This window comes from Acinonyx jubatus, chromosome A2, assembly GCF_027475565.1.
Source record: "Acinonyx jubatus isolate Ajub_Pintada_27869175 chromosome A2, VMU_Ajub_asm_v1.0, whole genome shotgun sequence".
In the NCBI taxonomy this organism is placed as follows: Eukaryota; Metazoa; Chordata; class Mammalia; order Carnivora; family Felidae; genus Acinonyx; species Acinonyx jubatus.
In genome coordinates, this window is record NC_069383.1 from 86,190,308 (window position 1) to 86,205,725 (window position 15,418).

Consider the following 15,418-nt stretch of genomic DNA (forward strand, 5'->3'; position numbering starts at 1 on the left):
AAAATAAGCTTTTTAAGAGGCTTTCTAAAACAAATATGCTTTGGCCTTTCTCAGGGCAGGTAAATTAAAAGGTTCAGTTGCTATAGTTGAGGAGGAAAGAGAAGCTACTTAGTGCTGACTCTTCAACATCTTTCACTTCTTTAACTTTATAAGCTTTTTCTTCAACTTGAAATGTTGGTTCTTTGAAAACTAGGGTCAATGACGACTGAGAAATTTGAGTGTCAAATCAGAACCACTGGATTCTGATTTTCTTCTCCTGACTTAATAATATCTATTTAATTCCAAATACTTGAAAAGAAATATTTAGATATAAACAAGCTTCACCCATTCTTTAAGTGACTCCCTTTTCCTCCATTTCTGCCCCCTAAGAAATGCAACAAAGTCTTATCTAAAGTAATCTTTCACTGTTACAGTACTTTTTTAGCACTAGCAAATTTGTTAAAAGGAGAAAACATCAGAAGTTTTTATTTTTGTTAACTTAGCTACCACTTCTACGTGTCTGTACATGAGATAAAATTCTTTAGTAAATATTGAAAGTTGAGAATAAACTAAATATATCAATGGTGCTTAATAGTCTTGGCTGTCAAGGATCTACTGCTTGCATACTGTCCTTACTATATATTAGGTTGCAGAATAAACATGTTTATCAATAAGTTATGCAGGTTACTATAGATAGGGATTTTTTGTTAGTTATCTAGGTATAGATTTGTAGATTTCTGATACTGTTTTCATTTTTAAGTGAAAGATGGCATAATTATGAGGAAAATACAGAACCTTGCAAGACTCTTAGTGCCTTATCCTAATGCTGAAGCAGAGCCTTTTATTTCAAATTTTTCATTTCAGTTACTACAATAAGAATGATTATGTTTTTTTTTTCTTTTTTCCTAGATTCATCCTCTGGATGTCTAAAGGCCTCAACTCATCTGGGTGCAATAGATGTTTACGTCAGCCAACTAGGGAAAGTGGAGTTAAAATCTCATGAAGGTTAGCCAAGTGGAATGTTTTATTTTGACATATGGTGTACGGAAGGTTTTATGTAACATCTAGGAAACAGATGGTCAGATTATCTGTATTGACATCGTGAGCTCAAGAAGATTTCTTCTGATAGAACTTGATTTAAAGATTGACTGGAGGGGCTACTGGCTGGCTCAGTCAGTGGAGCATGCGACTCTTGATCTCAGGGTTGTGAGTTCTAGCCCTACGTTGGATATAGAAATTGCTTAAAAATAAAATCTCTAAAAAGAAAAAAAAATAAAGACTGATTTGAAACAGATGGCCATAAATACTATCATTCCCTTTGTAGTGCAAACAAAAATGTTACAATAGGGGCACCTGGGTGGATCAGTTGGTTGAGCGTCTGACTTCAGCTCAGGTCATGATCTCGCAGTTGACAAGTTTGAGCCCCACGTCGGGCTCTGTGCTGACAGCTCAGAGCCTGGAGCCTTGTTCGGATTCTGTGTCTCCCTCTCTCTCTGCCTCTCCCCTGCTCATGCTCTCTCTCTGTCTCAAAAATAAAGATAAACATTAAAAAAAAAATTTTTTTTAATGTTACAATATATTGACTGTTACTGTGGAATTGTTAGTGTTTGGGTTTTTCAATTTGGTTTTATGTCTGAAATAGAATATCCTTTTGAGTGAAAATGCTCCCATACATTCTTTTGGAAGCTTTTCTACCCTCATGTAAGAGGACCTTCTTGAAGAGAAGAATTTCTCTTGAAAGAGAAGATTTCTCTTGAAAGAGAAATCTTTGCAAAGTATGATCCCAAAATAAAGGTATCACCAGGAAGTTCCTCTAACGTGATTGTTGACTTAGTATTAAGACTAGCATGACATGTCTCTTTGTATATATTTCTGTTACAAATAACTTTTCTAAGAATCCAAGTATTTCATTAAAAATACATTTTTTAGTCACGTGAAGACTGAATACAAGTCTTTGTGTACATGGTGCCAAGTGGCTCAGATACTTGAAATAGCTTGCCCATAGGGGCTGAAGTGGCCTGGGTACAGAAAGTTCAGAAACATAGCTCTGTTTATTATTTGTTTGTTTGCTTTTGTTTGTTTTTGTTTTTTGTTTTAAAGTTTCATTTATTTATTTTGAGAGAGAGAGAACAAGCAGCAGAGGGGCAGAGAGAGGGAGAGAGAATCCCAAGCAGGCTCTACACCATCAGCGTGGAGCCTGATGCAGGGCTGGATCTCATGAACCTTGAGATAATGACCTGATCCAAAATCAAGAGTCAGATGCTTAGCTGACTGAGCCCAGCTGCCCTGAAAAACATACCTCTGTTTAAAAATTGTTTTAAGTAGGGGCGCCTGGGTGATTCAGTCAGTTAAACATCCAGCTTGGGCTCAGGTCATGATCTTGTGGTTCATGAGTTCAAGCCCTGCATTGGCTGCCCAGGCAGCTCAGAGCCTGGAGCCTACTTCAGATTTTGTGTCTCCCTCTCTCTCTGCCCCTCCCCTGATCATGCACTGTCTGTCTGTCTGTCTCTCACTCTCTCTCTGTCTCTCTCAAAAGTAATTAAACATTTAAAAAAAAATTTTTTTAATAAAGTCTAGAAGATCTTGCATATTGGCCAGAACAGAGCTATATGTATAACAAGGAAAATACTTACTTACAGAAACCGGTTATTCCTGATGTTAGCAATATTTTTGGTCATGTTGGTTTAATACTTTTTTGTGCAACAAGGCTCTCTTTTCAGAGTGTCAAAATAAAACTACAAACACAGAGGCCTGAAACAGAAGGTTTTTTGCTGACACACAGGTGTGATTTGATTTTGCAAGATCACATTTTTTTTCCTTTAAAATAGGATAATATTGTGTTCTCTCTAAATTTCTGAGATCTTCAGTAATGCCATTCAGGGTATTTTGTAAGTGCTATAAAAGTCATATAGGGGCGCCTGGGTGGCTCAGTCGGTTAAGCGTCCGACTTCAGCTCAGGTCATGATATCATGGTCCGGGAGTTCGAGTCCCGCGTCGGGCTCTGTGCTGTCAGCACAGAGCCTGGAGCCTGCTTCAGATTCTGTGTCCCCCTCTCTCTCTGCCCCTCCCCTGCTTATGCTCTGTCTCTCTCTGTCTCAAAAATAAATAAAAACATTAAAAAAAATTTTTTTAAGTCATATAATGCATTCTCTTATTATGAAGGCCCAAAGAGAAAAATGTAAACCATTGCTAATTTAATGTAACTAGTAACAGAGTAAAAACAGAGTTTTGAATAAGTAGCTCTTATATGAAAGTTATTTCCTGTTTTGTATATGGATGGGCAAAAAGATAAAATAAACAAAAACATTGTTAATCTTCACTTAAAATACTCTTGAGCATTATTTGGAATGTTATTCCAGTAACCTATTGAAATAGCATATGATGTAACAAAATTTGATTAGGATTATAACTTCGTGTTTTTTCCTATTGGAAATGGCATGAAGCTTAAAGATAACTGGAAACAAAAATTTCTGTCAGGTCTTTTAATTACACTTGGGAACAGTAACTTTTTAGAGTAATGGAAAATTATTCAGGATTCTGTTGCTTAATGGTTAGTAAAGACATCTAGAATCCTTTCCAACTCTGCTGCTATCTTGCTATAGGGTTCGGGAGCCAAACCCTCGAGTCTCTTAGATGTTCTTAATTTTGCCATGCGAAAAAGAATGTTGCATGCTTGTTTTCTCTTCCTATGAGTTAACATGATGACCTTATTAATTCTTTCAAAGAGGCCATGTTTAATAGGCTTAAGAGTCAGACCTGCATCTCAGTACTTCCTTTTCCATTTAAAATTTGTCCTTGATAAAACCACTGTTCTTAATATAGTATGTCTTCAGTAAATGGTACAATTAGTATTAGTTCACCTTTTAATTTTAAAAAATGGTATTGAGGGGTACATGGGTGGCTTAGTTGGTTAAGCGTCCGACTCTTGATCACAGCTCAGGTCTCAATCTCAGGGTCATGAGTTCAAGCCCCGAGTTGGCTTAAACTTTATTTAAGTAGGCTCCACGACCAGTGTGGATTGATGTCAGTAACCATGAAAATAGTTTATGAAGTGAAAGAGGTTGAAGATATAGCAAGAGTTCTCTTTTCTAAACAATATAGTGTTAAAGATGGGAGATTTGGAAAATTTTTCAAGTCATGAGAATTCTTTCACAGACAGTAATGTAGTTTTGGTAGTGATGATTTTTGTTTTTAAGAATGTGGAGAAAGATAAGGATAGAGCTAGTTGTATTGCTTAACATTTTAATTTTTTAAGAAATTATGTTCATATATTTATTTTTTGAGGGAGAGAGAGAGAGAGCACGAGCAAGCGGGGGAGGGATAGAGAGAGAGGAAAAGAAAAATCCCAAGCAGTCTCTATTCTGTCAGTTCAGAGCCCATTGTGGTCCTCTAACTCATGAACTGTGAGATCATGACCTGAGCTGAAACTAAGAGTCAGACGCTTAACCAGCTGAGCCACCCAGGCGCCCCTATTTTGCTTAACATTTTTAAAGCTCTCACATATTTAACATCGCTTTTTCATTTAAAAACAGAAAAAAGTGTTCATAAAATTACCACATTTGATTTGTTTAGAGATAAAAAGTCCTAGAAAAAGGTTTTAGAAATCTACTTTTTGTTAACTTAAATCCCTCATATCTGTTGTTATGGGGAATCTCCGGTCAGTAGTTTACATTTAAATCTTGAAAAGCAATTTGTTTTTTAAATAATATAACCCAGTTGTAGTGATATACCTTATTTCCCCCCTTTTTGAGAGATGATTATGAGAGTTTATCAGTTTTAGCTCAGACTTTCCAGCTTCAGTTAGGAATGCTGAGAAGATATGAAATTAGGGAAACTTAATCTGATGCTAACCAAACTAAAAGACAAACAGTGACCCATAAATAAGTGCATTTTAAAAGGAATCTTTGCAACATTCACAATGAAAGTCGTCCTGACCACTTTTGTCCACAGAGGAAATGGACCTAATGCTTTATGGCAGGGGTCTCTTACTTATTTTATTTGACTTATGAGAAACAGAGAAAGAAAAACTTCTGAAGCAGGAGTGTGTTAATGAATTTGCACTTCAACTCCAACAGATATAATTGTTTTGGAAAATTATTACTTAGCTAACAGAGTACTTTTTCTTATTTCCTCCTTTAAAAGCTTAAATTACTATAAGATTGTAGTGGAAATAAAGTTGAATGTCTTGTCTCATACACAAAAAGACTGATATCCATTGAAAAGAAACATGAGTCAGTTGAAATTCAAATGTTCCCTTTTTTATTATTGTTATTTCCCCCATTCCACCCCACCCCCCACCCCAACATACACACACAAGTTACAACTGAAAACACAAGAGTTTAGGATTCTAGTTGTGTCATAGTGATCAGTGAAAACCAAAGTCCTAAAATATGATGAGGTAGCAGTATGTGCAATACCACAGTGGTTATGAGCATGGGCCCTGTTGTCATTGAAGTGAATCTAGTTTGCGACACTAGTGCTATTGGGAACTTGAGCAAGTAAAATTGGGATTACAATAATAACTTATAAAGTTGATATGTAGATTAGAAGAGATAACCTAATTGAGCTGTTTTGCTCTCAGCAAATGCTCAATTAATGGTAAATACTGTTTACAAACTACATGTGTAGTACACTACACTTTTCTGATATATTGGGTAAGCTGACGAGATAGAGCTCTTGGCAGAAGGAGTTCATAATGTTCTAATGACTCATACCCTTGACAAGAATTACTGTAAATGCCTTGGGAGTAAGGAAAAGGCACTGCTGTTTAAATAAAATGTGCCAAGGAGTAAAGACAGGGTTCTAGGAGCAATGCTGCCCTTTCAATCATTTTCCAAATAGCCCTTGGTACTTTTGATTTCTTTGCATTAATAAACTCGTTTAAATTTATTACAGGCTCTATTCTTGTCAAGGTCGCATCTTCTCTTCAAGCTCGTTTAGAGTTATCAGGGAAAGAGGTTGACGTGAACTCAGAACTCCACATTCAAGAAATGGCTGAAGCTCATAAAGATGATGGTGTAATAATTACTGGTAAGGGTGCTGCGTTTTGCTATGTAAGGTGAATAGTCATCTGTACATGAGTAGAAATATGGTATACATAACTGCAGTTTTAGTCTTTTATTCCTTTACACTGTCACATTTTGGTGTTTTGACACTCTTTTTTTCCAACTGCTTATCGGTAGCACAATGCAGACATTTAATTTGAACTACTCACTAACCTGTCATTGGATAAAAGCCATTTAAAATATTTTTCTATCTCCAAGAGATATTTGCACACTCATATTCACAGCAGCGCTATCACAGTAGCCAAAAGGTGAAAGCAACCTAAATGTCTATTGGTAGATGAATGGTTAAGTGAAGTGTGGCTTATATACACAATGGAATATTATTTAGCCTTGAAAAGGAAGGAAATCCTGTCACATGCTACATGCATAAGCCTTGAAGACATTATGCTAAGTAAAATAAACTGGTCACAAAAAGACAAATACTCTATGATTCCTCTTATATGTGATATCTATAGTACTCAAGTTCATAGAAACAGAAGGTAGGGGAAGGGGAAAATGGGGACTTCTTCCATGAGTATAGAGTTTGAATTTTGCAAGAAAAAGTTCTGAGGATCTGTTTCACAACAGTGTGAATATACTTAACACTACTGAACTTTAAACTTAAAAATGATTGAGATGGTAACTTTTATGTTATGCATTTTTTTACCACAATTAAAAAAAATTTTTTAACCATTAATTTTTTTTTTTTTTTTTTTTTTTTTTTTTTTTGCTGGTAAAGCTGCTTTCTAACTGTTGGCCTTAAAAATCATCTAAATACATAGAATGCAAGATTTAAGGTTACCTTTATATGTTTGGAATAAACACACATTTGGTTTGGTATTAGGCACATTGTAAACTTGCTCTTTTAATATAACAATTTCTTAGTCCCAGAAATGTGAATGGCTTTTGCACATTTTCTTAAATTACCTTTGGCTGCATTGATGGCTGATACTACTTTTTAAAATATTTATTGTATATATGTACATAATAAATACATGTAAACGATAAAAAAAAAAAAAAAAGAATTAATGCTGGTAAAGTTTTCCTTAAAATCTTACCAGAACGGCATTGGAAAAATGTGTGTGGCAGTGGTGGTGGTGGCAGTGGTGGCAGTGGAGTGTCTTCCTGAGATCAGGTTTCAGTTTTAAATACAGGCATACCTCAGAGATACTGTGTTCCGGACCACTGCAAAAAAGCAATTCAAATGAATATTTTTGGTTTCCCAGTGCATATAAAAGCTATGTTTATACTATACTGCAGTCTGTTAAGTGTGCAATAGCGTTATGTCTAAAAAACAATGCAGGTACCTTAATTAAAAATGTTTTATTGCTGAAAAATGATAACCATCATTTGAGCTTTCAATGAGTCATATAATCTTCTTGCCTTGATGTCAATGGCTGCTGCTGACTGTAAGGGTAGTGGTTGCTGAAGGTTGAAGGTCGAGGTGGCTGTGGCAATTTTTTTAAAAGATGACAGGGAAGTTTGCAGCATTGATTCTTCCTTTTACAAATGATATCTCTGTAGCATGCAATGCTGTTTGATAGCATTTTACGCACAGTGGACCTTCTTTCAAAATTAGAATCCATCCTCTCCACCTCTGCTGCTACTTTATCAACTGAGTTTATGGAATATTCTAAATATTCTAAATTCTTTGTTGTCATTCCAACAGTCTTCACAGTGTCTTCACCAGGAATAGATCCATCTCAAAAAACCGCTTTATTTGTTCATCCATAAAAAGTACCTTTTGATACATTCAAATTTTATCTTGAGATTGCAGCAATTCAGTCACATCCTCAGGCTGTACTTCTAGTTCTTTTCCTCTTTCCACCACATTTGCAGTTACTTCCTACACTGAAGCCTTGACCCTCTCAAAGCTGTCCATGAGGGATGGAATCAACTTTTTCCAAATTCCTACTAATGTTGAAATTTTAACCTCTTCCCATGAATCATGAATGTCCTTAATGGCATCTAGAATGAATCCTTTTCAAAAGGTTTTCAATTGACTGTGCCCAGATCCATCGGAGGAATCGCTGTCTATGACAGCTATAGCTTTATGAAATGTATTTCTTCAATAATAAGAATAGAAAGTTGAAGTTGCTCTTTGGTCTATAAGCTGCAGAATGGTTGTTGTGTTAGCAGGCATGAGAACATTAATCCCATTATACCTTTCCATCAGAGCTCTTGAGTGGCTGACCACTGCATTGTTAATGAACAGTCATATTTTGGAAGGAATCTTATTTTCTGAAAATAGGCCTCAACAGTGGACTTAAAGTACTTAGTAAGTCATGTTGTAAACAGATGTACTATCATCCAGGCTTTGTTGTTCCATTGATTGAGTGCAGGCAGAATAGATTTAGCCTAGTATTTTTAAGGTTTTTTAAAAACTTTTATTTATTTATTTGAGAGAGACAGAGACAGAGAAGGGCAGAGAGAGCGGGAGAGAGAGAATCCCAAGCAGGCTTCATGCTGCCACCACAGAGCCTGATGCGGGGCTCGAACCCTGAAACCGCGAGATCATGACCTGAGCCAAAACCAAAAGTCAGACAGACTTTCGATCAACTGAGCCACCCAGACGCCCCTTGCATAATTTTTAAAGTCCCTAGGATTTTCAGAATGGTAAATGAGCATTGGCTTCAACTTAAAGTCAGCAGCAGCCTTAGCCTGTGCCGAGAGGGTCAGTCTGTCCTTTGAAGTTTTGAAGCCAGGAGTTGACTTCTCTTCTCTAGCTATTAAAGTCCTAAGTAGCATTTTCCTCCTATATAGCGCTGTTTGTATACATTGAAGATCTGTTGTTTTTAGTGTAGCTACCTTCATTAATGATCTTAGCTAGATCTTCTGGATAATTTGCTGCAGCTTCTACGTTAGCACCTTTATGTTATAGAGCACTGTTATGTTACGTTACGTTACATTACATTACGTTACGTTACATTACGTTACCTTACGTTACTGCTTCTTTCCTTAAACCTTATGAACTAACCTCTGCTAGCTTCAAACCTTTTTCTTGCAGCTTTCTCACCTAAACCTTCATAGATTTAAAGAGTGTTAGGACCCTGCTCTGGATTAGGCTTTGGCTTAAGGCTAGTTTGATCCTTAAGTGGCTGGTTTGATCCTCTATCCAGACTGCAAAAACTATCTCCATGTCAGCAGTAAGGCTGTTTCACTTTCTTATCATTCGTGTCTTCACTAGAGTCACACTTTTAATTTTCCTCCAAGAACCTTACTTTGCATTCACAATCTGGCTAACCATTTGGCACAAGAGGCCAAGCTTTCAGCCTATCTTGGCTTTGGACAAGGCTCCCTCACTAAGCTTTATCATTTCTAGCTTTTGATTTCAAGTGAGAGATGTGTGACTCTTCATTTCACTTGAATACTTGCAGGCTAGTGTAGGGTTGTTAACTGGGCTGATGTTGTTGGCACAGTATTGTTGTGTCTCAGCAACTATGGAGGTGTGAGGAGAGCGAGAGACGGGGGACTGACCAGTCCGTGGGGTAGTCAGAACATACACATTTATCAGTTAAGTTTGCAGTCTTACATGGGTGCCATCTGTGGTGCTTCAAAGCAGTCACAGTAGTTACATCAAAGATCACTGATCGTAGATCACCCACCGTAACAAATGTAAAAATAATGAAAAAGTTTAAAATGTTGTGACAATTGCCAAAATATGACAAAGTAGCAAATGGTGAAGGGGCCAGTAGACTTGCTCAGTGCAGGGTTACCACAGACCTTCAATTTGTAAAAAAATACAATGTCTACAAAGCACAATAAAGCAAAGTACAATAAAGCAAGGTATGCCTTTATTTGTTTTCTATGTCATAAAATTAAACAATCTGTTAAAAATCATAGAATCTTAACAAAAAGCGTAACAAGAATAAAAATAAGACCTGTACACCCACCCTCAGATCTAACTCAGTGCCTAATGGGCAGACTCTTAGTGACATAGTAAAAGTTTGATGAAAATTTAACTGTATTTAATGTAGTAAGAATCAACTTCTTATGATCCAATCTCTTGAGTTTAATAAGGAGACAATAGAGTTAACCTTTTTGGCCCCAGTAGTCTAAAGCAATAATATAAATTTGTTTAATAATGTTCTGCATGATAGCATAATCAAATTATTTTACATATATTAATGTTTAAATTACAAATTAAAGTTACTTTGTCATTTTCTATTGTTACTCATAGAATCATGAAATTTAGATTTCATTTGAATTCAGTTTTAAAACCCTATTCTCAACACTTTAGCCATTAAAAAAGACCTCATTAAATTATTTATGAACACTTCCTAGTCCTGTCACTGGATAAAATCACTATCTGCAGACCTGATCTCTTTTTTCTTGCCCATTTCTATTCCACTAAACCAGTACCACCTCAAGCATAATATATTTTAAAACAAATGTTACCTTCCCTTGCCTATCTCCTCCTCCTCCTATCTTCTGTGTTTTCCTTCATTTGGTAAGTCATTCACTCAACAAACTTTTGAGTCAGGCACTGCTAGAAACTAGGAATGAACGATAATAGAGTATGGTCTCTCTGTCATCTGGGAACTTTACATCCTAGTAAGGCAAGACAAATCAGTGAACACAATGAAGTGGAATAAATGTTGTAGTAAAGATATGTATATGGTACAGTGAAAGCATGTATGTGACCTATCTAAATTAGACTACCATTGTGAGTTTGAAGAGGTGAGAGAAGCACAATATAGCTAGAATATAGAGAGTAGGGGGAATGTGGCATAAAAGAAGGCTAGAGACTTTAGAAGGGGTCAGATATATAGGGCTGATTTGGATTTTAAACTAAGTGCATGCAAAGGCGCCAAAAGGTTTCATCTGGGTTTACACAATCAAATCTATGCATTAAAAAGTTCGCTGAGTGGGGAGCACCTTGATGGCTCAGTCAGTTAAGCGTCTGACTTCAGCTCGGGTCATGATCTCGTGGTCCGTGGGTTCAAGCCCTGTGTCAGGCTCTGTGCTGACAGCTTGGAGCCTGGAGCTGCTTCAGATTCTGTGTCTCCCTCTCTCTCTGCCCCTCCCCTGCTTGCTCTCTGTCTCGCTATCTGTCTCTCAAAAAAATAAACATTAAAAAAACTTTTTTTAAAAAGTTCACTGAGTGGTGCCTGAGTGGCTCAAGTTGGTTAAGTGTCCAACTCTTGGTTTTGGCTCAGGTCATGATCTCACATAGTTCATGAGTTTAGGCCCCACACTGGGACTCTCTCTCTCTCTCAAGATAAATAAATAAACTTTAAAAAAAAGTTCACTGAATGTTGGGGTGCCTAGGTAGCTCTGTCAGTTAAGCGTCTGACTTCAACTCAGGTCATGATCTCACAGTTCATGGATTCAAGACCCACATCAGGCTCTGTGCCGACAGCTCGGAGCCTGGCATCCGCTTCGGATTCTGTGCCTCTGTCTCTCTCTGCCTCTCCCCAGCGCGCTCTCTCTCTCTCTCTCTCTCTCAAAAATAAATAAACATTAAAAAAAAATTTTTTTTTAAAGTTCACTGAATGTTGAGTGGAGAAAGATTGGAAAGGACAATGGTGAATGAAGGAAAAGCTAACTAGCAGGCTACTGCAGTAATTCGGAAGAGCTCTTTCTGTGGCCTGGACTCCATAGTAATCTCTCTTAAACTCAACAGAAAAATAAATAAGCCTTCAACAAATTTTGCTTGAAGAAATAGATAAATGGATGCTATGAAGAAGATACATGCTTACCCCATTGGTATTTATGAAGCTCCTCAGCCTATTCTTTTTGTGTGTGATTTGTTATGTGTCTTGTACTCTAGCCCCACCTTCCTAAACCAGAAAGGCCTACATTGCAGAACAAAGTTTATTTCCTGCTCACAACACAAGAATCTAGGTACTGATCAGCAGAATTTCTTTGTAGAGTCCCACATGACCTACTACAAGCCCCAGATGTATCTCTAGATTGTCTCTGATAGTAGGTTAAATCCATTAGAGTAATTGTGCAGAGAGACCTCACATAGAGACAGGGCAGTCCCTTTTGGAGACAGCCGTATGAACAAGTGACTGAGTTTACAGAAACTTTAATGTTTCATTTTGATTCTAAAACTGTTTGGTGCCCAGAAGGCCACAGACCTTATTTATCAGATGGATGGAATAATTTAAGAGGCCTAGAAAATCAGGGCAGATTGCTTTTTTTGTGGAGATTTCCAATCTGAAACCCAGTTTTGGAAATAATGAGCAGTTTTATATGTGAGTTGTTATTATAGGCAGCTGAGCTCAGCTCATCTGGGCCTTCCTTACAGAGCCTATGAGGCATAGAAACAGAAATACCCTCACTGCTAAGAGGTCTGGATTGTATCTGTAGCATGACTTCTGCATGATTTCTGCAAGAAGCATGCCAGTAAAAATTAGTCCCTAGGGCTCAGGCTTCCCACAGGGTTTGATGTGTCAGCCTTGTAATTTTATTTGATTTCCTGCTTCATGATTTCCCTTGCTGTTGCTGTCACTAATAACTGTACATTGCACAATTCTTAAAATGACTTACAAGTATTATATGCTATTCTGAGGTCAAAAGAAAGCTCAGGCTGAAACATTTACCTACTTTAAAAGCTGTGTGCAGCATGTATTCTTTGGAGTGCATTTTTTAATCCTTTTAAGATCCTTGGTTCCAAGTTTTGTGCTCTACCCACATATAGCAAATTCAACAGGTGGTGAATGGCTTAGGTAAGATATTTCTTGTAAGAAACTGACTTCTCCATTAGCTTTTAGCCTTGGTTCATCAACTTAGATATAAAACCTCACTGTGGTATATAATAACATTCTCTGAGCCCAAAACTGCATGTGGTACAAAGTCTTTCTATCTTAAAAGCCCCAGTTTAGATGTTTAGAGAGTATTAGAGATAAAGCGTGTTGCCAGCCAAATGATGCGTGTCCTCATCTGCTTAGTATAGAAGGTGATACTACTGGGTTAATTTTATTTTAGTAAAACTAGAAATGTAAAGCATATAAAAAATAAATTCATTTGGGATCCGGCCACCAAGCCAAAATAGAATTCTCAGCTTGTTTTCAGGCCAGAGAGTTATACATTGAATGGTATTGTGATTTATAATGGAAAACTGATTCATGAGTTGGAAAAGAAGTTGAAATGGGACTAAGCCCACAGAATGCCACTTTTAGATCTAGAGACAGTGCTTTACCTCCAAATGGGGGGAAAAATCTAGTGTTTTATTATGACTCATAGAAATAATTCTTTTTTTTAGAATACTCTGAAGTTTGAGTTTTCTCCAAGCTTATAGCATGTGGATTTATCAGTCATGTAGATGTGTTTTAGGATGACATGGAAGAAATTCAGTAAGAGAATGAAGAATGCTATAGACTTATGGCTGTCTGCTTAAAAATACTTTAACAGGGGGGCACCTGGGTGGCTCAGTCAGTTAAGCGAATGTCCGACTTTGGTTCAGGTCACGGTGGCATGGTTCATGGGTTTGAGCCCCACATTGGGCTCTGTGCTGACAGCTCAGAGCCTGGAACCTGCTTCGAGTTCTGGGTCTCCCTCTCTCTGCCCCTCCCCCACTCACGCTCTGTCTCTCTGTCTCTCTCTTTCTGACTCTCTCAAAAATGAATAAACATTTTTAAAAAATACTTTTAACAGGGAGTTAATGTAGAAAAACTGCCTTCAGATTTTTTATGCTTTTAAAGTTTATTTATTTATTTTGAGATTTAAAGAGAGCAGAAGCAGGTGAGGGGCACAGAGACAGAATCCCAGGCAGACTCCATGTCATCAGTGCAGAGCCCAGCTTTGGGCTCGAACTCACAAGCCATGAGATCATGACCTGAGCCAAGATCAAGAGTAGGACACCTAACCGACTGAGCCACCCAGGTGCCCCAGATTGTGCTTTTAATGTGTTTTTGTTTCCCCATCATTTTGTTAAAGTTCTGGGAATGTCACAGATAATTAGACATGAACTTTATTTGTTAATGTTTACCAAAAAAGACCAGGTTTTGTTTCTTTTCATATGCAAACTTTATGTGTAAGACTAGATAGTAAATATGTTAGACTTTGCAGGCTACATACGGTTTCTGTTGCATAGTCTTTTTATTTTTAATATAACCCCTTAAAAATGTAAAAGTCATTCTTAGCTCTTAGGCCATAAAAACAGGCCTCAGGCCAGATTTGGCCCATGGGCTATAATTTGCTTACCCCTAACCTAGAGATCAAAGTGCAGGTCCCAGTCTTAGAGCATGTGAATTCTGTTTGTAATGCCTGGGGATTTTTGTTTGTTTTTGTATTTGTATTTATTTTGGTCATTTAAGAAATACTGAATCACAGTCAAATCTTACGCTGAATGTACTCTTCCCAGTAATGAAGAAAAATGATTTGTGTCCATAAAAGTGTGATTGCCTAAGATTTAAGAAACAGTGCAACCATAGAAGATATACAATGGCAAATAAAAACACAAAAACATTCAGTATCACTAGCCATTAGTGAAGTGCAAATTAAAACCAGAATGAGATATTACCTCTTAGAATACATAAAATAAAAAATACTGCTAATACTAAATGCTGGTAAGGATGTGGAGAGATTGGATCTCTCTTACATTGCTGTTAAGAGTGTAAAATGATATATCCACTCTAAAATTCAGTCTGGCAGTTTGTTAAAAAACTAAACATGAAACTACCATATGATCCAGCAATTATACTCCTGGGCATTTGTCTTGAAGAAATGAAACTTAGAGTTCACATAAAAACCTGTACACAAAAAGTATAACTTTATTTGTGATACCCCAAAATTGGAAATGATGAAAATATCTATCAGTAAATTGTTATACAAATTGTAGTATGTCTGTGCAATGAATACAATTCAACAATAAAAAGGAATTTTTATTGATACACACAACTTGGATAGACCTTGAGGGCAGCATGCTGAGTGAAAAAAGCCAGTCTCAAAATGTTACACACTGTATGATTCCATTATTATAATATTTTTGGAATGACAAAATTATAGAAATGGAGAATAGACAAGTGGTTGCTAAAGGTTAGGGCAGAGACAGGATAGACTATAAAGATATCACAAGAGACTTATTTTGTGGTGATACAACAGTTTTATATCTTGATTATATTGATGGTTATAAATCTATACATGTGATAAAATGTCATATCAGTGTACACAAAAATGTAAAAAAGTGAGTGCATGCAAAAAATGGTGAAACCTGAGTAAGGTCTGTAGTCTAATTAATTGTACTTCGCCAACCAATTACTTGGTTTTGATAATGCACTATAGTTACGTCACCATTGGGAGAACTGGGTTAATGGGTGCATAGGATCTCTGTGTACTATTTTTGCAACTTGATTCTTGCAAGTCTTTATTATTTCAAAATAAGATGTTAGAGAGCATAGTAAAGGTAATGGGGGGGGGGGGGGTAGATGGGGAGAGGGAGAAAG

General features: G+C 36.9%; 1 protein-coding gene across 5 annotated transcripts in view; it reads left to right on the forward strand.

Moving 5' to 3' along the window:
- Window positions 1-15,418, forward strand: part of FAM185A (family with sequence similarity 185 member A) — a 149,748-nt gene that overhangs the window by 51,174 nt on the left and 83,156 nt on the right. For all 5 annotated transcript variants that reach the window (XR_008296894.1, XR_008296896.1, XR_008296895.1 and 2 more), the window contains exons 6-7: window positions 889-984; window positions 5,875-6,009. Coding sequence is in view for 2 of the 5 variants with exons in the window: in XM_053218589.1 (XP_053074564.1) it covers window positions 889-984; window positions 5,875-6,009 (231 nt within the window). In the remaining 3 variants the exon portion in view is untranslated. The remainder of the gene's footprint in view (window positions 1-888; window positions 985-5,874; window positions 6,010-15,418) is intronic.